Source organism: Canis lupus, chromosome 12, assembly GCF_011100685.1.
Source record: "Canis lupus familiaris isolate Mischka breed German Shepherd chromosome 12, alternate assembly UU_Cfam_GSD_1.0, whole genome shotgun sequence".
Lineage (NCBI taxonomy): Eukaryota > Metazoa > Chordata > Mammalia > Carnivora > Canidae > Canis > Canis lupus.
Window position 1 is genome coordinate 3205388 of NC_049233.1, and position 20471 is coordinate 3225858.

The 20471-nt window shown below is 59.7% G+C and overlaps 1 protein-coding gene across 6 annotated transcripts in view; it reads left to right on the forward strand.

Moving 5' to 3' along the window:
• Nucleotides 1–20471, forward strand: part of ITPR3 (inositol 1,4,5-trisphosphate receptor type 3) — a 69219-nt gene that overhangs the window by 46065 nt on the left and 2683 nt on the right. For 3 of the 6 annotated variants that reach the window (XM_038553760.1, XM_038553756.1, XM_038553757.1), the window contains exons 24-57: nt 298–355; nt 1358–1523; nt 2424–2588; nt 2691–2765; nt 3174–3299; nt 3968–4090; nt 4172–4372; nt 4924–5199; nt 5423–5548; nt 5666–5791; nt 6998–7118; nt 7657–7847; nt 8332–8480; nt 8682–8790; nt 8919–9009; nt 9102–9271; nt 10861–11035; nt 11213–11397; nt 11509–11709; nt 11839–11949; nt 12356–12451; nt 12581–12682; nt 12801–12887; nt 13376–13486; nt 13584–13776; nt 14028–14153; nt 14596–14768; nt 15429–15593; nt 16246–16438; nt 16915–17019; nt 17107–17234; nt 18131–18296; nt 18875–19035; nt 20213–20374. In XM_038553760.1, coding sequence (XP_038409688.1) covers nt 298–355; nt 1358–1523; nt 2424–2588; nt 2691–2765; nt 3174–3299; nt 3968–4090; nt 4172–4372; nt 4924–5199; nt 5423–5548; nt 5666–5791; nt 6998–7118; nt 7657–7847; nt 8332–8480; nt 8682–8790; nt 8919–9009; nt 9102–9271; nt 10861–11035; nt 11213–11397; nt 11509–11709; nt 11839–11949; nt 12356–12451; nt 12581–12682; nt 12801–12887; nt 13376–13486; nt 13584–13776; nt 14028–14153; nt 14596–14768; nt 15429–15593; nt 16246–16438; nt 16915–17019; nt 17107–17234; nt 18131–18296; nt 18875–19035; nt 20213–20374 — 4913 coding nt within the window. The remainder of the gene's footprint in view (nt 1–297; nt 356–1357; nt 1524–2423; nt 2589–2690; nt 2766–3173; nt 3300–3967; nt 4091–4171; nt 4373–4923; nt 5200–5422; nt 5549–5665; nt 5792–6997; nt 7119–7656; nt 7848–8331; nt 8481–8681; nt 8791–8918; nt 9010–9101; nt 9272–10860; nt 11036–11212; nt 11398–11508; nt 11710–11838; nt 11950–12355; nt 12452–12580; nt 12683–12800; nt 12888–13375; nt 13487–13583; nt 13777–14027; nt 14154–14595; nt 14769–15428; nt 15594–16245; nt 16439–16914; nt 17020–17106; nt 17235–18130; nt 18297–18874; nt 19036–20212; nt 20375–20471) is intronic. The other 3 variants (XM_038553762.1, XM_038553759.1, XM_038553758.1) reach the window with 2 other exon arrangements.

Consider the following 20471-nt stretch of genomic DNA (forward strand, 5'->3'; position numbering starts at 1 on the left):
CATCATTCTCTCCATCTCCTAAATGGAGAAACAGAGGCCCAGAGAGGGGCGGGGACTTGCCCAGGGTCACAGCCTGTCAGAGGCTGAACCAGGCCAGGACCCAGGTCTCTTGGGGCCCAGCTTGGAACTATGCTCAGGCCCCTGCCCTGGCTGGCTCACCCCCACCGAGGAGCATGCAAGTGGAGTACAGGGATTGGGGTGGTTTGGGGTCCTCCCTGTTCCCTCAGCTGTGTGCTCCCCATCTTTCCTGGGCACGGACCTGCCACCTGCCCTCATCTACCCACTTGCTCCCCGCAGCTGCCAACATGAACCTGGACCGCATCGGGGAGCAGGCGGAGGCCATGTTCGGAGTGGGGTGAGGCTGGGGGGGTGGTGGGGCTGGTGGGTGGTGCCAGCACGGGTGTGAGAACCCCCTCTTGGGTCTCCAAGGCTGGGGCTGGCCGCTCCTCCCACCCCCTGCAGCCTCTTGGCTGTGTGCTTTTGCTCTCTCGTGCCTACTTGGCCCCAGGGACGTGGGGGCCACTGGGGCCCTAATGTCATCTTGGTCATTCCACTGCCCTCACCAGGCCCGTCATGGCTGTGTGGGCATTGGGCCCAGGGCCAGGAGCCGGAGGGGGCGGGGACGAAGGGAGGAAGATAGGGCCTGTAGGCAGGGCTGCGATGGGGAGGGGTCGCCCCGGGGGGTTGGGCGCTCTTAACCACTTCTCTGCTGCCCTTGGAACCTAGTGAAGCTCTTGGACCCTGCTCGGAATGGCATTTATAAATTCACAAAATAAAGTGCATGAATTACAAAGGAAACCAAGAGCTTTGAGATGCAGTTATCAAAATATTGAAGAAAACAAATTTGAAGTGACAGATATTTGGCTCTTTATTAACACATTAAGCAACGAGCTGTGCCGGGGGTATAATTAGGAGCATGATTTCGAAGTAGTGATGAATGTAAACGGTATTCACAATTCCTGTAACAACTGTAAGGTGGTGTGAGAACATCTATGATTTTTCTCGGTGACAAAATCATACGTACTGCTAATTTCCTCTCGCTGGAGGCAACACTGCCTTTTGGAGGCAGGTCAACCCAGAGATGTGACTTTCCCCACCCCGTTCCTGGCCCTCAGCCCATCCCCACGAACCTCTGTTGGGGGTGAGTGTGGGTCTCCCCACGGGAGCAGCTGCTTGAGCTGCTTCATCCAGGGGAGCCCTGCGGGGTCTCAGCGGATGTGGGGATCCCTCGGGGCTGGTGGCTCTGCACACACTGGGCAGAAATCACTGTCCTGAGCGAGTGTGACACTGGGCGCTGCATGTGCAAAGGGGTGTGGGGAGCTCGTGTGCCCACCGTGCCCCTCGTCCGGCACCACAGGAAGACCAGCAGCATGCTGGAGGTGGACGACGAGGGCGGCCGCACGTTCCTGCGTGTGCTCATCCACCTCACCATGCACGACTATGCGCCGCTCGTCTCGGGGGCCCTGCAGCTGCTCTTCAAACACTTCAGCCAGCGCCAGGAGGCCATGCACACTTTCAAGCAGGTGCCGCTCCCATCTGAGCCCCTGGGCCTGGGGGGCTTGCGAGTGGTGGTGGGGTGCCCCAGCCCTGCTCTGGCTGGTGCTGGGCGCTCAGGCTTGACCACTGCAGAGGAGCTCACAGCTCTGGGGAGCTCAAGATATTTCTTTCGTGTTCTCGGTCTTGCTGAGGTCCTTAAAGAGAAAGGCCCGCGGTTGGCCACCTTTATGACCTCTTGGCCTGACGTAAGGCCTGTCACTTTTTTATGAAGTGGACAGCACTTTAGAGTTTACAAACCGTACCACATGCGCCTTTGTTGGGTGCTTCAAGTCATTCCTGGCACGCAGTCAGCTCTCGCTAAGGTGGTTGGCTCTGTGACTGCTGTGTCGTGTGGTCTTGACAGCTTCCCCCCCCCGCCCCCGGAAATTCCACCAGCAGGTGCCAGGCACCAAGCAGCAGCCCCTGGCAACGTGGTTACGACTCTCATTCCTGTTTTATGGAGGGGGCGTGGAGGCCCAGGAAGCTTTCCTCCCTCACCCTGACCAGGGCGAGTGAAGTGGGAGCCGAGGTTCACGTACCTCCTGTAGCCGGCATTCAGTGATGCCAGTGTGCTTGATTCTGCCCTGTTCGGGGTCGAAGTGACCAAGTGACAGGCCTTAGTGGCACAAGTCAGTGAGTAACTGAAGCCAGGGGGCGGGGCGGCTTGAGATGAGGAATACAGGGAAGCCTCCAGCCATCAGGGAAGGCTTCTTGGAGGCAGTGGACCATGGCGGAGCCATCAGCCCTGGGTAGGAGCAGAAGTGGAATGGAGATGCCGGGAGTGGAGGCCTGGAACAGGGCAGGTCCCCGAGTATGGGGGGTGGTCTCTACAAGGCGGTGGAGCCGGGGTGCCCGTCCAACCTGGCACGCCCTCCATCAACCTTCAGGTCCAGCTGCTGATCTCGGCTCAGGATGTGGAGAACTACAAGGTGATCAAATCGGAGCTGGACCGGCTGCGGACCATGGTGGAAAAGTCGGAGCTGTGGGTGGACAAGAAGGGCAGCGGCAAGGGCGAGGAGGTGGACACAGGTGCAGCCAAAGACAAGAAGGAGGTGAGCGGGGCGACAGGGAGCTGGAAGTCCAGGGCTCCCGGTGAGGCTGGGCCTGGCTAACTGCCCCTGCCCCCTCCCCGGCCCCATTCCCTGTGTCCCCAGCGGCCCACGGACGAGGAGGGCTTTCTGCACCCACCTGGGGAGAAGAGCAGCGAGAACTACCAGATCGTCAAGGGCGTGAGTATTCTGGGGCCCTGAGGTCCCCCGGAGGCCCCAGAGCCGGGCCTTTCCTGCCTCCCCACTCCGCCGGCCGCTGGCCCTCAAAGTACACATCTTCTGGCTTTGCATGTGCCTTAAAGACAACCCTGCCAAGGTCCAGATGGAAGTATTTTAAAGCTAAAGGAATTTAATGAAATTCCATTTCACAGTCATATTGTTCTATTTACTTTTATGGGCAGAATTGGGTTTTTAGTGCTCCCCTGCCTTGTTGCGGTGATCTGACTCAGTGACCGTGGCCTCCTTCCCCCTTCCCGTCCCTGATGTGGCCTGGGGCTTGGCTGGGCCGGCAGGGGGCTCTGACCAGCCTGAGCAGGGGGGCCAGGGCGGAGGGAAGGCGCTCCAGGCTCACCGCCCCACCCTTGCCAGATCCTGGAGCGGCTGAACAAGATGTGCGGCGTCGGGGAGCAGATGAGGAAGAAGCAGCAGAGGCTGCTCAAGAACATGGATGCCCACAAGGTCATGCTGGACCTGCTGCAGATCCCCTATGACAAGGTGACCTCTGACCTCTGGCTCCCTGGGGCAGCTCCCCGCCAGGCCCTGACCACACAGTAACCCCGAATGTTGACCTAGCCCCGCCTCACCCCAATCCTTGACCCTGACCCCAGTAAGTTTCCCTCTCTGGCTACATCCTGACCATCTCTGCTTCCCTGTGACCTCTGACTGTTGTCTCTGCATCTTGAGCCATGTTGATCCTAATCCGATCCCAGCCTGTCTGTGACTCAGAGGTCAGCTCCTCATAATGACTGCTGCTGATGATTTCATACCCTAGCCTCGCTCTGATCTCTCACCCTGACCTGACTCCCACACACCCTGGCCCCAGACTCCAAATTCAGCATCATTTCACCTTTTGACTTTCCATGCCTCACCTTGACTGACCTTGATCCTGATGTGTGCCAAGCCTCTCACTGGCTCTTGAGCCCTACACCCAGGGTTCACCTGACCCTGACCCTGACCCCTCAGCCTTGCTCCCCCATGCCAGCCTCACCTCAGCCTCTGACCCTTAGCCCCTCACACATTTCCTTATCCTGACCTGGAGGCCCAGCTTTCACCTTAAGCCCGGCCTCCCTGTGGTCCCAGTCCCAAGCCCTGACCTGCTGCCACACTTGTTGGACCTCAGGCCCAAGGCCCGGCCTCACTCCCCATCCCCTCCTGGTACCCAGGGAGATGCCAAGATGATGGAGATCCTGCGCTACACGCACCAGTTTCTGCAGAAGTTCTGTGCGGGGAACCCCGGCAACCAGGCCCTGCTGCATAAGCACCTGCACCTCTTCCTCACGCCGGGAGTAAGGGCACAAGGTGGGAGGAGCTGCGGGGGGAGGCAGGACCTGGATCCCCCTTTCTCATGACTGCCCACCTGCCCACAGCTCCTGGAGGCGGAGACCATGCAGCACATCTTCCTTAACAACTATCAGCTGTGCTCGGAAATCAGCGAGCCCGTGTTGCAGCACTTTGTGCATCTGCTGGCCACCCACGGGCGGCACGTTCAGTACCTGGACTTCCTGCACACTGTCATCAAGGCCGAGGGCAAGTACGTCAAGAAGTGCCAGGACATGATCATGACCGAGGTGAGGACGAGGCCAAGGGGCGCAGGGGAGCTCCACTGGTGGCTGCAGACAGGGAACTCAGGAGGCAGGATCCAAAGTTAAGACAAGTCAGATAGCAAGTCACAGAAGGGACACTGAAGGCATTAGCCCCAGGGGAGGGAGAACTTAGGTCACAGGGGCAGGTCTAGGAGGACTCAGACGGCAGGCCTGAAGGCACCCAAACACTCCTCTCTTTATCCTTTTATTATCACGTATTTAAAAATTGTTAAAGCAGCTGCTGTATGCCAAGGGCCATGTGTACCTGGGGGATGTCAGGGGGGCACCATCCTTCATGCTCTCTGTATGGGCCCAGCATCTGGAGGAGGGGGCACTTCATCTGGGTCCAGGTTCAGCCCTAATGGTAGAGGGCCCGAGGCATCAGCCCACAGCCCTGGGGGCCATGCAGGGGAAGGTGTTCCTGAGTAGTCAGGTGAGGGCCGGGGTCAGAGTCCCAATCTCTCCCTGGAGCCTGGGGCCTGCCTGCTGGACTGGGGAGGCGGGGGGGTCTGACGGGGCACCCTTCCTGCCTGCAGCTGACCAACGCAGGTGACGACGTGGTCGTGTTCTACAATGACAAGGCCTCACTGGCCCACCTGCTGGACATGATGAAGGCTGCCCGGGACGGCGTGGAGGACCACAGCCCACTCATGTACCACATCTCCCTGGTGGACCTGCTGGCCGCCTGCGCTGAGGGCAAGAACGTCTACACTGAGATCAAGTGCACCTCTCTGCTGCCCCTGGAGGATGTGGTGTCTGTGGTGACGCATGAGGACTGCATCACGGAGGTCTTCTGGGGACTGGGAGAGGTGGTCCGTGGGGGAGTGGAGGAGGGCCAGGGTAGAGGCGGCGGAGGGCAGTGGTAGAGCCAGGCGGGGGCAGCCTCTCAGTCCTGGGATGTAAGGAGCATGGGGTGATGGGAGGGGCATGGCCAGAGGACCAAGCGGGGAGGTCAGGGGAGAATCGATAGGGTGCAGAGGAGAGCCTGGGCAGGTGCCCCCCCTAGCGCCCCTGACCTGGCTCCTGGCTGCTCAGGTGAAAATGGCCTACGTGAACTTTGTGAATCATTGCTACGTGGACACAGAGGTGGAGATGAAGGAGATCTACACCAGCAATCACATCTGGACACTCTTTGAGAACTTCACCCTGGACATGGCTCGGGTCTGTCCCCGGGGGGCGGCGTGGGCTTGTGGGCGCGCCGTGCTAGGCAGGGTCATGGGTGGGAGTCCAGGCAGCCTTCCAGGGGGAGTGAGTGGAGGGGCCTGTCTCCTACCCCAGGTCTGCAGTAAGCGGGAGAAGCGCCTGGCTGACCCCACCCTGGAGAAGTACGTGCTGACAGTCGTGCTGGACACCATCAATGCCTTCTTCAGCTCTCCATTCTCTGAGAACAGCACCTCCCTGCAGGTGAGCTTCTCCCACCCGCACAACTTGTGTGCAGGGAAGGGGAAAAGGAGAGTAAATACTCATGTTTGCTTGTGGCGCATAAAGACGTAGCACAAGGACACACATGTGTGTGTTAGTTGTGTATGTGTAACAAATTGCCCCCAAAATTAGCAGCTTAAAACAACATTTATTCTCCTATAACTTCTGTGGGTCAGGAATTACAGTGGGGACAGTACCCTGGAACAGGAATTCCTAAATTGACTTCGCATGACGGGCCCCAGGGTGGCAGGGGAGAGCTGGCAGCACCGCCTCACCAAAGAGAGGACGGTCATGTCTACTGTGATGGATAGCAGAGCCCGAGCAGTAATCCAGAGGGCCCGATGCAGAGATCTTTGGTGTTGGCTTAGTTGATCGGGTGCCCCAGGCCCGAAAAGACAGCCTTCTGCAGTCTCACCTGCATCAGCAGAAAGGCTCGAGGCTAGGGAGCAGAAGTTTGCCTTTGGTCACTGGAGTCATGTCCCCTCAATTATTCTCGGATCCCCAGACTTCATAGCCCAGAGCCCCTTGAAGGCAAGAGAGGCAGGTTCCCTGGAGGAGGGAGCCCGCAAAACAAATCATAAATCATAACACCAGAAGTCCCCGCATGGACACAAGAGACCCACAGAGGGGTTACCTACACACAGAGGGCCTGAGGGTGGAATGGGTCCTGGTCTGTCCACAAGGGCGGGTTGTCTTGACACACACGTCTTTGGACCCTGGGACCTCTTCGGGACTATGAATGATTTGTGTCAGCTTTTCCCACCTCTCCATCCCGGGCAGAAGTGGGAGAATGGGCTGATGGGATCAAGGCCGGGGTGAGGCTTTTCAAAGTCATGCTTTTGTGTTGCATACTTTCGGTTTTGAACCATGGGATTATATCACCTTTTTGCAATATTGATTTATTTTATAAAAATTTTTTAAAGGAAGTAAAGGCTCAGCAATAGGTCTATAAGCCCTAGGTCTGGACCTCAGGGAGTTCTCACAGGGCTGCACGTACGGTTGGGCAGGTTGTGCACTTCCAAGAGGAAAAGGGGTGCCTTCTTCCAACCGGCACAGAGACGTATGGTAGCTATTAGAAGCCTTCTTCCTCCGTCATGCCCACTCCCAGTGGGCCCTGGTCACCGGGCCTAGGGCTGCCCAGGGCAGAGGGTGGGCAGGCTGTAGCAGTGGTTGTGTTGCCTCTTGCAGACACACCAGACCATTGTGGTGCAGCTGCTGCAGTCCACCACACGGCTGCTCGAGTGTCCGTGGCTGCAGCAGCAGCACAAGGGCTCCGTGGAGGCCTGCATCCGGACCCTCGCCATGGTGGGTGAGTGTGCCCTGGGGACTGGCTAAGTCCAACCCCTGCCCCTCCCTTCACCACAGGGACACCTGCCCTCCAAATAAAACTCTGTACTCCTCAGCTCCCCCATCATCTGCTCCCAGGTAGTTCTCAGTAAGTCCTTCTTGGCATCTTAGCAATTGACAGAAGCTTTATCTCCTTTGAGCTTTGAGTCAGTTCCCCGGAGGACAATGATGTGTGACATCCCCCAGCCAAGGTCTCTTGCATGCTTGTGGATGGTTTCAGGCAGAAGGGAGGCCGGCAGATTGCTGGGGAACACTGGGGAAGGGGACTGAGAGGTGGGAGACAGGAGGGATGGGTCAGGGTGGAGCAGGGTAGAATCAAAGAGGCAGACACTCCCTCCTTTTGCCTGGAAAGGGGAAGAGGGCACTTCAGGCCAAGTGGGGGCCAGCATGTCCCCGAGTCTCAGTTAGTTCTCCCTGCCCCCAGCACGGCAGCCCTGGCCCCTCTGGCTGGCCAAGCCTGCACCCCGAGTGCCCTCCAGCGCCCCCGTCTCTCTCCCCAGCCAAAGGCCGGGCCATCTCCCTGCCTATGGACCTGGACGCACACATCAGCTCGCTGCTCAGCAGCAGTGCCAGCTGTGTAGCCGCTGCCCAGCGCAACGCGTCCAACTACAAGGCGGCCACTCGGGCCTTCCCCCGCGTCACACCCACTGCCAACCAGTGGGACTACAAGAATATCATCGAGAAGCTGCAGGTGGCTGTGGGGCTTGGCCCTGGGCACGGGACCGTGAGGCATCGTTACAGGGGAAGCCAGGAGAACCCAGGCATCCCCTAGTAGGGTGGGTGCTCGTAAAGGGGGTCAGGACACCTCTCAGTCCTGAGAACACTTCGTGTTTATGCAACACATTCCAGTCCACGGTCTACACACTTCTTACTATCCACAGCAGGAGGCCGAGACTCAGAGAGGACGAGGGGTTTGCCCCAGGTCACACAGCCAGAGGAGGGGTTGGGAGAAAAGCCTGGGTGGGTGGCTCCCAGTCAGGGGCTCTGAGCCCGCAGACAACCTGCACTGTTCAGGGTGGTTCTGTGGGTGAGGGCCCCTCACACAGGCTGGGAGCAATCGCAGGGCTGTTTGGCGTGGGGGCAGGAGCAATGATATGGAGAAATGGCCTCACTCCTCTCTTGGGCCTGGGTGGCCTGCACCTGGCCCAGTAGTGACAGAGCCGTGCCTTGCCCAGGACATCATCACGGCCCTGGAGGAGCGGCTGCGGCCCCTGGTCCAGGCTGAGCTGTCTGTGCTGGTGGACGTCCTGCACTGGCCTGAGCTGCTCTTCCTGGAGGGCAGTGAGGCCTACCAGCGCTGCGAGAGTGGGGGCTTCCTGTCCAAGTGAGCGAGATGCCGAGCCGGGCACGGGGGTGGGAGCGGCAGGTGCAAGGCAGCCTGGGAAAGGGCAGGAAGGGGCCCGTGGGGACCAACAGCCCCCGGGCGGAGGGCCGTGTGCGCTCCTGCCGGGGACGGGGCAGGGGGAGTGGCTGCAGGGAGGCGGCTGGGGATGCCCCGAGCGTGCCCCCCTTCCTCACCCGCTAGGCTGATCCAGCATACCAAGGACCTCATGGAGTCGGAGGAGAAGCTGTGTGTCAAGGTGCTGCGGACCCTGCAGCAAATGCTGCTCAAGAAGGCCAAGTACGGGGACCGGGTGAGTGCCCCGGTGAGCTGGACGTCATGAGAGCCCGGCCAGAAGGGCCAAGGACTCAGGGCCAGCTCCGGGGCTGGTGGTTAAAGGGTGAAATGTGCCAGTGTGGGGCCTCACTCCCTTCCCCACAGGGCAATCAGCTGCGCAAGATGCTGCTACAGAACTATCTCCAGAACCGCAAGTCCAGCTCTAGGGGGGACCTCCCGGACCCCATGGGCACCGGTCAGTACTGCCTCCTTGCCACTGGGCCTCTGGGTGGCCCTCCCTTCTGTTCCCCTGCCCCTCGCCCCCTCACGTGGGTTCCCCAACTGCAGGCCTGGACCAAGACTGGTCGGCGATTGCGGCCACCCAGTGCCGGCTGGACAAGGAGGGGGCCACCAAGCTGGTATGTGACCTGATCACCAGCACCAAGAATGAGAAGATCTTCCAGGAGAGCATTGGCCTGGCCATCCGCCTCCTGGATGGTGGCAACACCGAGATCCAGGTGTGGAGCGGCTGGGGGTGCTGGGGGGCTCACCCCCTGCTCAGGAGGAGGTACGGTGTGCCATGTTGCTGGGACCGCCGGGGCCTGGCTGCAGGGCCAGGCGCTGGGGGCCTGCACGGTCTGGCTGTGCGTGGGCGGGTCCACACACATCCCCCCCGTGACTGTCCCCGTGTCACGTGGCCTCTTTCTACCCACGCATACCATCCTGCTGAAGCCAGGCCTGCGCCTGTCTCCCTAGCACACTGCCCACATCACATCCATCATCCCTGCCTCTCAGCCTCTGCTCAGGCTTCCTTGCCTCCCCCTCTACATCCTCCTTGGCCTCTGGTGCCTAACTGAAGGACTGCCTCCTCTGAAAAGTCCCCTAGGATTGCTCTAGCCCCATTCGTTCATTCAGGCCTTGGATTTTTTGTTTTGTTTTGTTTTTAAAGATTTATTTATTTGAGAGTGAGCAAGGGAGGAGGGGCAGAGGGAGAGGGAGAGAGAATCTTAAGCAGATTCTGCCAGGCGTGGAGCCCAACACGGCCCTGAGATCACTATGTGAGCCGAAACCAAGAGTCGGATGCTTAACTGACTAAGCCACCCGGGCACCCTCCATGTGATGTTTTTTTTTTTTTTTTTAATTTTATCTATCATCTATCTATCTATCTATCTAATCTATCTATCTATCTATCTATCTATCTATCTATCTATCTATCATCTATTTTTTATTCATGAGAGACACAGAGAGAGAGAGAGAGAGAGAGGCAGAGACACAGGCAGAGGGAGAAGCAGGCCCCATGCAGGGAGCCCGAAGTGGGACTCGATCCCGGGTCTCCAGGATGGTACCCCGGGCTGAAGGCAGCGCTAAACCACTGAGCCACCCAGGCTGCCCCCACGTGTTGTTTTAATAAGGCTATACTCATGCCTTCCAAGTGCCTGTCAGTGTTCAAGGCACTAAGGATTCAGCAGTGAACAAGAAAGACAAAATCCATACATCCTGTGGATTGGTCCTATATCCTGGGGGGGACACTAGCCAATAACTACAATCCCTACACGATGCAGAGAGTGTGTTAGACAGTGGTGAAGGGCCAAGGGGGTGCTGGGACAACAATCAGGGTGGAGCAGGCAGCTGGGGCCAAGTTTGAAGGGGAAGTGGCTGATGTGGCAGGAGAAGGGAGAGAAGGGGAGAGTGGTGGGCCCTGGGGTCAGAGAGGTAGCAGGCCTTCAGATGGCCTTGTGGCTGCTGTGAGGTGCGGCTTTTCCTGTGGGTGAGATGGGGCACTGCAGGGTTTCGGGCAGGGGAAGGACAAGACTCAGACTTCCGAGGGGCACCTGCTGTGTGGGGAGCTGATGGAGGGCCAAGGGTACATGCAGATAGTGTGAGGAGGCTGGTGCAGGCCTCCAGCATCGCTGTGATAGCAGTTTGGGACCCTTCCCCTCCGCCTCTGCCAATCCCGGCCACCCCAGCCCCAGCAGTAGTCCTAGAGCCTGTCTGGGGACCCATCTGTGGCACCACCTCATCCCTGCAGCAAGGGATAGAGCCCTCCAGGGACTCACCGGGGGCTGCTCAGAGCCAGGCCCAGTGCTGAGAGCCACCCTTTCCCCAGAAATCCTTCTACAACCTGATGATGACTGACAAGAAGTCAGAGCGCTTCTTCAAAGTGCTGCACGACCGCATGAAGCGGGCCCAGCAGGAGACCAAGTCCACGGTGGCTGTCAACATGAACGACCTGGGCAGCCAGCCGCGTGAAGACCGGGAACCGGCAGGCCCCACCACCAAAGGTCAGAGGTCATGGCGGTACAGGATGGGGGTGCCCGGCCGGGGTCAGAGGGTATAGGGTGCGGTGGTCACAGGGCAAGAGGTGCAGGCAGGCGCCTGAGGGTGGGAACATAGGGTGAACATAGGGTGAGAGTGAGGTCCTTTCCAGCAGCCCAGCCTCACCAGGCTTTGCCCTGCAGGTCGTGTGGCTTCCTTCTCAATGCCAGGCTCCCCGTCCCGCTATTCACTGGGCCCCAGCCTGCGCCGGGGCCACGAGGTGGGTGAGCGCGTACAGAGCAACGAGATGGGCATGTCCGTGCTCATCATGCAGCCCATCCTGCGCTTTCTGCAGCTGCTTTGTGAGAATCACAACCGGGACCTGCAGGTGAGCACCTGCCCCTTCCACCACCACGCCTGCCATCTGCCGCACACAGGGCCGCCATCCCAGGCCTCTCCCTCCCTGTGACGGCTGTGCCCACCCTTTTGTGCCCTGCAGAACTTCCTGCGCTCTCAGAACAACAAGACCAACTACAACCTGGTGTGTGAGACACTCCAGTTCTTAGACATCATGTGCGGCAGCACCACCGGCGGCCTGGGGCTGCTGGGCCTTTACATCAATGAGGACAATGTGGGCCTCGTCATCCAGACCCTGGAGACCCTCACTGAGTACTGCCAGGGCCCCTGCCACGAGAACCAGGTGAGCCATCATGGCAGCGTGGACGTGTGGGTGGATGGAGCAGGCAGGGCTGGGGAGAGACTGAGGGCTCCGGAGCTGCCACAGTTCTGAGGGTCCCGGGCCCCATGTACCCCCACTGCCTCCTGCCAGACCTGCATCGTGACACACGAGTCCAATGGCATAGACATCATCACTGCGCTGATTCTCAATGACATCAGTCCCCTGTGCAAGTACCGCATGGATCTGGTGCTGCAGCTCAAGGTGGGGCTCCTGGCAGCTCACACGAGTGTGCATGTGACGTGGGTGCATGTGTTGAGTGTGCATTTGGGGTGTGGTGATGTGTTTAATGTGTACGTGTTCATAAGCATACACGAATGAGAGTGTGAGCAAACGTGTTCTGGGTTTATCTGAGGGCCTCCTGTGTAGGTGTCTGCTATCTGGGGGACTGTGTGCACCCGCTTCAGGGTGGGGGTGAAGGCAGCCAGCGGGTGGGCTGGCGTTGCAGGGCACTTCTCAGCAAGTCCTGGGGAACAGTGGGGAATGCAAAGGTGGTGACACATCTTGCGGGCCGGGGGAGGCTGTTGTGAAGTAGACAGAGGAAGGGTTTGTCGGGGTCACTATGGGGGCCCTCAGACTGTGGCCTGCCCTCCTCCCCACCTGTCCACAGGACAATGCCTCCAAGCTGCTCCTGGCTCTGATGGAGAGCCGGCACGACAGTGAAAACGCGGAGCGAATCCTCATCAGCCTGCGGCCCCAGGAGCTGGTGAGGCTGGGCCAGGGGTCAGGTGGGAAGGCGGGAGTTGGGGGAGGTGCGGGTGGGCTGGGGTGGGTGGGTGTTAGGTAGTTCCCTAGCCCCAGGAAGACGGCGTTCAACCAGGCCCTGTCCCACCAGGTGGACGTCATCAAGAAAGCCTACCTGCAGGAGGACGAGCGTGAGAACTCGGAGGTGAGCCCACGGGAAGTGGGCCACAACATCTACATCCTGGCGCTGCAGGTACCGGCCCCGCCCCGCCCCGCCCCGCCCCGCCCCGCCCCGCCGAGACCACGCCCCGCCCGGCGGCCCCGCCCCGTGACTCGGCCCCGCCCCGTGACTCGGCCCCGCCCTCTCGCAGCTCTCTAGGCACAACAAGCAGCTGCAGCACCTGCTGAAGCCGGTGAGGCGCATCCAAGAGGAGGAGGCCGAGGGCATCTCTTCCATGGTGGGGGCCCGAGGATGAGGCAGGATGTGGGGCAGGGCTTAGATCTAGGGGCGGGGCTGGGCGAGAGATTGGAGCGGCCGGTATCTGGGGGTGAGGCTAGGGATTGAGGGCGGCGATGGGCGCCCGTGGGAATCCGGGATGAGGCGGGTCGGCGCCAGGGGCTCCGGGCGGAGTGCGGCGGGGACGTGGCCTGAAGCTGAGTAAAGAGCTAGAATTGGGGGGGAGAGGGCAGGGCTGAGGGCGGGAGGAGCCGGCCCGGTGGCCCTTGGTGGCCCCGGGTGAAACCTGGACGGAGTGGAAGCCCAGAGCAGGACAGCGGAGGGTGCTGACTGTCCTGTGGGGTTGTTTGGACATGGCTCTCCCCCTCCCCCCTCTTAATTTGGGGCTTCATCCTCGTTGGGCTGGGCTGGGCTGGGTCTGGCTGGGCTCCGGGGCCAGGCCTAGCAGTAGGGAGTTGCCGCCTGACTCAGCGGCCCCTCTACCCCCAGCTCAGCCTCAACAACAAGCAGCTGTCCCAGATGCTCAAGTCCTCGGCGCCAGCACAGGAGGAGGAGGAGGACCCCCTGGCCTATTACGAGAACCACACCTCCCAGATAGAGGTGGGCCTGAGGGCAGCAGGGGGCTGTGAGTGATGGCGGTGAACCTGGCCCTCGGTGGCTGCGGCCTAGGTGTGACCACGTGCCTGTGTGCACCCAGATTGTGCGGCAGGACCGCAGCATGGAGCAGATCGTGTTTCCGGTGCCTGGCATCTGTCAGTTCCTGACCGAGGAGACCAAGCACCGGCTCTTCACCACCACGGAGCAGGATGAGCAGGGCAGCAAAGTGAGCGACTTCTTCGACCAGTCCTCGTTCCTGCACAATGAGATGGAATGGCAGCGCAAGCTCCGCAGTGAGGACCCCAGCAGGGCGGGAGGGCAAGGCTGGGCCTGGAGCTGCTCAGTGATGCCCCCTGCAGAACCCCCCCCTCACGTACCCGTGGTTGTCTCACCGCATGCCACCCCTAGGAGGGCTCCAGCCACGTTTTCCTCCTGCAGTGGGGCCTGGAACTCGTGCAGGCACCAGGGGCCTGCGTGCGGTGGGTGGACAGTGTTGATCAGAGACCCCCACTCACGCCAGCCTGCCACCACCCTCCTCCCTCAGGCATGCCACTGATCTACTGGTTCTCCCGCCGCATGACCCTGTGGGGCAGTATCTCCTTCAACCTGGCAGTTTTTATCAACATCATCATTGCCTTCTTCTACCCCTACATGGAGGGCGCGTCCACAGGTGGGGATGCAAGGCTGGCAGCCCACCACGCCCCCTCCCTGGGTTTGGGCAGAGCCATGGGGCCGCCAGGCTCTGAGGGGACCAGATGCTGAGTGGGGAAGAGCACCCCTGCACTGCTCTTTGGGCTCTGCACTCCATTGTGGGGAGAGAGATGTGGTCTGTGGCACAGGCAGGGTCCTTGACCTCTGGAGACAGTACAAATCTCTCTGTCTCTCTCTCACACAAACATGAGGCAGAGCTCAGATATGGTAGCAGCAGCTGGGTAGGGCCTCCTGCCTTAAACCTAGACAGGCAGGTGTGATGGTGGGGGCCCTATTACCAGGTGACCAAGAACATACTATGAGGGAAGGTTTCCAGGAGGGGGTGGCTTCTTGGAGTCTGTGGGGGCTGGGGCTGTGGTGGGCTTAGCTGACCAGCGCTCACCCCTGCCCCCTTGCCCCAGGTGTGCTGGGCTCCCCACTCATCTCACTGCTGTTCTGGATTCTCATCTGCTTCTCCATTGTGGCCCTGTTCACCAAGCGCTACAGCATCCGCCCCCTCATCGTGGCACTCATCCTGCGCTCCATCTACTACCTGGGCATTGGGCCCACACTCAACATCCTGGGTGCCCTCAACGTGAGTGCCTGATGCCTCCCCCATGCTCATGGTGCTGTTGGCCCTCACGCAGGCCGGCCGCCTCCCAGCAGCCACTGCTCTGCCCAGCCCCCCTTGTCCTTGTGTTGGGATCAGGCTTGTTAAAAATCCAGGGGCAGGACTGATCTGTGCCTCCTCCATCTCCTTAGACAACCTGGGGCAACAGGCACTTGGAGCCAGTCAGCTAGGGGTCACTTTGGGGCACCAGCTTCAGGGCTGCCGTGTACATGGTGTCTGCTGGGCACTATTCACACTGTAGACATCAAAGATGTGTATGTTCTGACAATTCCTGACAGCTGGAAATAAAAAGTACCTGGAGCAAGGGTGGGCGGTGGGGCAGATCTGTAAATCGCCTTTTCCTAACTTACCAAGTCACCATAAAGGCCAAGGTTGATTTATCCGATTCTATCCTCCTTCACCTATATCTCACTTTCTTCCTGGAGCCAGGGGCCCCAGGGGCTTCTCCCCTATTCTATCCCAGGAGCCCAGATACATTTCCAGAAGCAGTCTCATTAATGCCAGGCCTGCCAGTGTGAGCAGGACCAGCTCAGATCTGCTCCACAGAAGGGGCACCGCTGCAGAGAGTGGACATCTGGGGTGGGTGGTGGGACACTGATCCCCATGCCTTATACTTGCCCTCAGCTGACCAACAAGATCGTCTTTGTGGTGAGCTTTGTGGGCAACCGCGGCACGTTCATCCGAGGCTATAAGGCCATGGTCATGGACGTGGAGTTCCTCTACCACGTGGGCTACATCCTGACGAGTGTCCTGGGCCTCTTTGTCCATGAGCTCTTCTACAGCATCCTGGTGAGTCTGCTGGGGGTGGGGCTGGCAGGGGCGTGTGCCCCTCAGCTTGCTAGCGGTTCCCCCGCACTGGTCTTTCTGTCCAGTCCTCTTGCTGCGGGGCTGGAAGGCATGGACTTCCAGAGTCCTCCTCTGCCTGACCCCAGCCTGGCCTTCAGAGCCCTGATGGCCACTCCTGACTCCCATCTGGCCCAGCTCCCGAGGAGCTGGACTGCCCAGGTTTGTTTCCCAGCTCGGCCACTCTCAGCTCTGTAATTTTGGGCAAGTTTCTTAATTGCCCTACACCTCCTTTTCTGTCTCTGTAAATCACAGATAATTAACAGCACCTATTTTCTAGAATGGTCATGAGGCTGAAATGAGCTAATGCATTAAAACTCTACAGAGTATGTCCTGGCAGATGGCAGGCACACTTTAGGAGCTGTCCATCTCCCCAGCGCTGTGCGGGTTTGTCTGCCCATTCACCCTTTACGCCTTCTCCGGGGCCATTCCCTTCCCTTGGGCTTAGAAGTCCAGGTTCCTCCGAGTGGCCTCCCCCTCCAGGTCCTCCAGGCTGGTTCCACCTGCCTGAGCGCAGCTCCTTCGGGTAGAGCCTGTGGGAAGCCACCGGGAGCTGGTGGCTGCTGCAGGCCCTCAAGGCCGTATCCCCACCTTGCAGCTCTTTGACCTCATCTATCGTGAGGAGACGCTATTCAATGTCATCAAGAGCGTGACCCGCAATGGCCGCTCTATCCTGCTGACCGCCCTGCTGGCCCTCATCCTCGTCTACCTCTTCTCCATCGTTGGCTTCCTCTTCCTCAAGGATGACTTCATCCTCGAGGTTGACCGGCTGCCCGGCAATCACTCAGGAGGTCTGGTGCTCCTCTCTGTGATGGGTGGGGGGAGGGGGACTGCACAAATGATCAGGCCCTGGGAGTGCTTATCCAACCAGGCTCCCTGCCTCAGTTTCTCCTCCTGGGTCCTGTGGAGGGCTAGCTCGTACCAGTCGCCCTGGCACAGGCTGAGGGGGTGGGAGAGCCTTGGTTTTCGGCTCCCTAAGGAGCTTCTTGCTTGCAGACCCTGGCATTCATGTTAAACTCAGTATTTGCAGGGACTGCCTGTGTGCCAGGCTCAAGGGTGTGGACCCCCTTCCTGCCCTCAGTACACAGCCCGGAGCTGGGCGGGGGGGACAGGGCATGAAGACCCTTCATTCGTAGCCTGACAGTGGGGAGCTTGCAGGATGGGGGAAGGCTTCGTGGAGGATGTGATGCTGGGGACACGACGAGGGGAATGGTACATCAGGCCAGCCATGTCCTTATCCTGCTGACCTCAGCCCTGTCCTCTCTAGCCAGCCCCCTGGGGATGCCACATGGAGCTGCCACGTTTGTGGGCACGTGCAGTGGGGACCAGCTGAACTGTGACTCCGGGGTCTCGGTACCCGAGGTCCTGGAAGGTGAGCGCAGTGTGTCTCAGGGAGCCTGGGGGAGGGGCGTGGAGGCAGGTGGTTTGATGTGGGTGTGCGCCCACACTCTGCTTGTAGGGAACGAAGAGCTGGAGAGCACGGAGCGGGCCTGTGACACTCTGCTGATGTGCATCGTCACCGTCATGAACCACGGGCTGCGCAACGGAGGTGGCGTGGGCGACATTCTCCGCAAGCCCTCCAAAGACGTGAGCATCCCTGGCCCCACTCCCAGATCCATGCTGCCCAAGGCCTGGCCTAGCCAGCCATGGTGGGGTCCTGCCCTCAGGTCACAGGCCGGCAGAGCAAGCAGCTTGGCCCTCCCACCATCTGCAGTGTTGCTGGTCCCCACCATGCATCCCCTTCTGCTCTCCCACCGAGCCAAAGTCAAGCAGCGCTCCCAAGCTTGTTGGGTTTCCCCGCCCCACTCCGCTTGTACCCCCCACCAGCTCACCGTAGCTGCTCTAAAACCTTGGCAACCAGGCTTTGCCCAGGCTAGGGAAGGCATGAGTCAGACATCGGGCGGATCCCCGGCAACACTGGCTTCCTCTGTGAGGCAGGGCCCCAGCCCACATTTGGGGTGGGCAGGGTGGGGAAGCTGAGTTGGCTCCACAAGGAGGCCTCAGGATTTGACTTAGGCAGCCAGGCATCACCGGTAGTCAGTCTGTCCCCGGTCGCATGGGAGCGAGAAGCCACTTCCCTGGGCCAGACAGTTTCCAGAATGTGTGAGGCCAGGCATCCCCAGGGTGGGGCAGAGGAGTTCAGAACTGGCTCTGCCCCCAACCAAGAGTCAGGGGCAGAGACAAGCCTCGACCTCCAGCCTTACTGCCCTGTGCTGGACTCCTTCCATGGGGCTCAGCCCAGCTGGGATCCGGCATCTGCTCTTTCCTGACCTGCACTCAGGGCTTGCGGTTGCAGTGCTCGCTGCCCTGCTGCTCAGAGTGAGCCTGGCTGGGTGGGCTTGGCCTCCCTCAGGGTCCTGGGAGCCAGAGGCCTTCATTCCCCTCTGCTGAGGGCCTGGCCTCCTCTGTCACTGCCCTGCCCCCTGCCTGAGTCTGGCCTGCTCTGGTGAACTGGGCCCAGCCTCCCTGCCTCACCCCTGCAGGAGTCTCTCTTCCCAGCCCGAGTGGTCTATGATCTCCTGTTCTTCTTCATTGTCATCATCATCGTGCTGAACCTCATCTTTGGGGTGATCATCGATACCTTCGCTGACCTGCGCAGCGAGAAGCAGAAGAAGGAAGAAATTCTCAAGACCACGTGCTTCATCTGTGGTGAGGCCTGGTTCCTGCCTCCCGGGCTGACTGGGCGTGTGTGGGGGGGCATGGCAGCCTCAGTCTGGCCCTTCCCAGGTTCGCGTGGCCACCAGAGGGCCCTGCCCTGGGGCTGGTGGCTCCGGGACTTTTTGCTCAGGCCAGTCCTGAGGTGAACAGGACCCTGCCTGAACTTGAGGTCATAGAAGGGGTGGGAAAGGGCCTCAGAAAGGCCCTGAGAAGGGCCTTCTCAGTTTATGGAGGAAACCCAGGCTCTCTGACCCCCGTTCCAGGGCTTTTCCCGCTCCTGCTGTGAAGTGCTAGTGGCTCACCACAGGCTAAGGAGCAGGTGTCACCTGTGGGACAGACCCTTCTCGGCCATTCCTGCCTGCCCAGCTGCTGGGAGCGCTGGCTGCCCTGGGCCTCCGCCCCCAGGTGGAGGGCTGCGACTGTGGGGGCCGGGGGGGCCGTCACTCACCTTCATTGGCCTGTTAGGCCGAGGACACAAACCCGCTACACACCACGAGGCGGTGTCTACTCCACCAGGTGGCCCCACCTCGGCTCTCTGTCCTCCTCACTCCCCCTCTGCACCCCCACAGGTCTGGAGAGAGACAAATTCGATAACAAGACAGTGTCATTTGAGGAGCACATCAAGTTTGAACATAACATGTGGAACTACCTGTACTTCATTGTGCTGGTCCGAGTGAAAAACAAGACGGACTACACAGGGCCCGAGAGCTACGTGGCCCAGATGATCAAGGTGTGACCCCGGGGGTGGGCGGGACAGTTGGGCACGCTCGTGGGGATGCCATCCTCACCAGGGCCCCGCCAGCTGCCTATGCTGCCGGAGGGGACTCTGAGCTCTTCTGCTTGGGCGCTGTTGTCTGGAAAAAGCCCACAGCTGACCTGCCAGCCCCGAAAAATGTACATGGTGTCCCCAGGGCCTGTGGGTGCCCGAACCTGAGGAATCCGGGGAGCAGGGGCCACCGCTCCGTGGACCATCCTCAGGGAGCCAGCTCAGCAGGAGGAAGGGCAGCTTCCCTGAGCTTTGTATGGTCAGGCTGAGACAGAGCTTTTGGAAAAACTTTGAAACTATCAGACCTAGGAGGAATCAAAGTTAATCTGTGCAATTTCTGTAGTGATGAAGGGAGGGAAGGCAGTAAATTAAAAAAAAAAATCTTGCAGTGTTTTGGGGAAATGAAGCCCATCCATTCCATCAAATGTAGTACATCTTCAAATTCTTGCACAATGGATAAATTGCAGGCTAAGAGAAAAGACGTATTTAGCAGCATGGCAGGGGCAGGGGACGGGGGGAGGGTTCTATTTGTTTCTTAAGTTTGTAATTTGAACAGATCTTTAGTATAGGTTTATCTGTCGGTCTGAGAACTCATGGCTTGTGACAAGGGGCCAGGAAACTGGTGGTCTTCTCCTGTGTCTCCTCTGTCCTGGGAAACGTGGCCTTGCCTCTCAGACACGTGTCAGATGCCAGCTGTCCTCGGCAGAGCCTCCTGTCCCTCAGCGTGCCATTTGTCTGGCTCGCAGCTTCCTGGGGTGTAGGGCGTGTAGGGTGGGGTGGGGCGGAAGGGAGGAAGGGAGGGAGGAAGGAAGGAGCTTCAGGGCCTGATGCAGAGGCCCCCCTCCACCTCTCGTGGGGTGTGAAGAGAGTAAACAGATGGTGTCAATACCAGTGGGACTTGAGGCTGTCTAATGGAAACTGGCCTGTCACCACGCTCTGGCCTCAACACCCCATTGAGGGTTCACGGCCAGCTCTCTGGCTCCAGGGAGGACCCCGTCGGTCCAGATTTTCCCGTGACATATCCCTGGGGAGCAGTTTGTCCAGGATGTGACAGCAGGCTCCCCCTACATTACTGCTTCTATAAACAAGGCCTTCCGAGGCCAGGCCCAAGCTTGCTCATCCTGCCCGGGATCTTTTTCAGAACAAGAACCTGGATTGGTTCCCCCGCATGAGGGCCATGTCACTGGTGAGCAATGAGGGGGAAGGGGAGCAGAATGAGATCCGGATTCTTCAGGACAAGCTCAATTCCACCATGAAGCTGGTGTCACACCTCACTGCCCAGCTCAACGAGCTCAAGGAGCAGGTGTGTACCCAGGCCTATGCTGGCCCCACCCTAGGGTCCCATACTCTGCAGCTCCAGACCCTCACTGGGAGGTTGCAGCCCAGCCTGCCACGGCGGG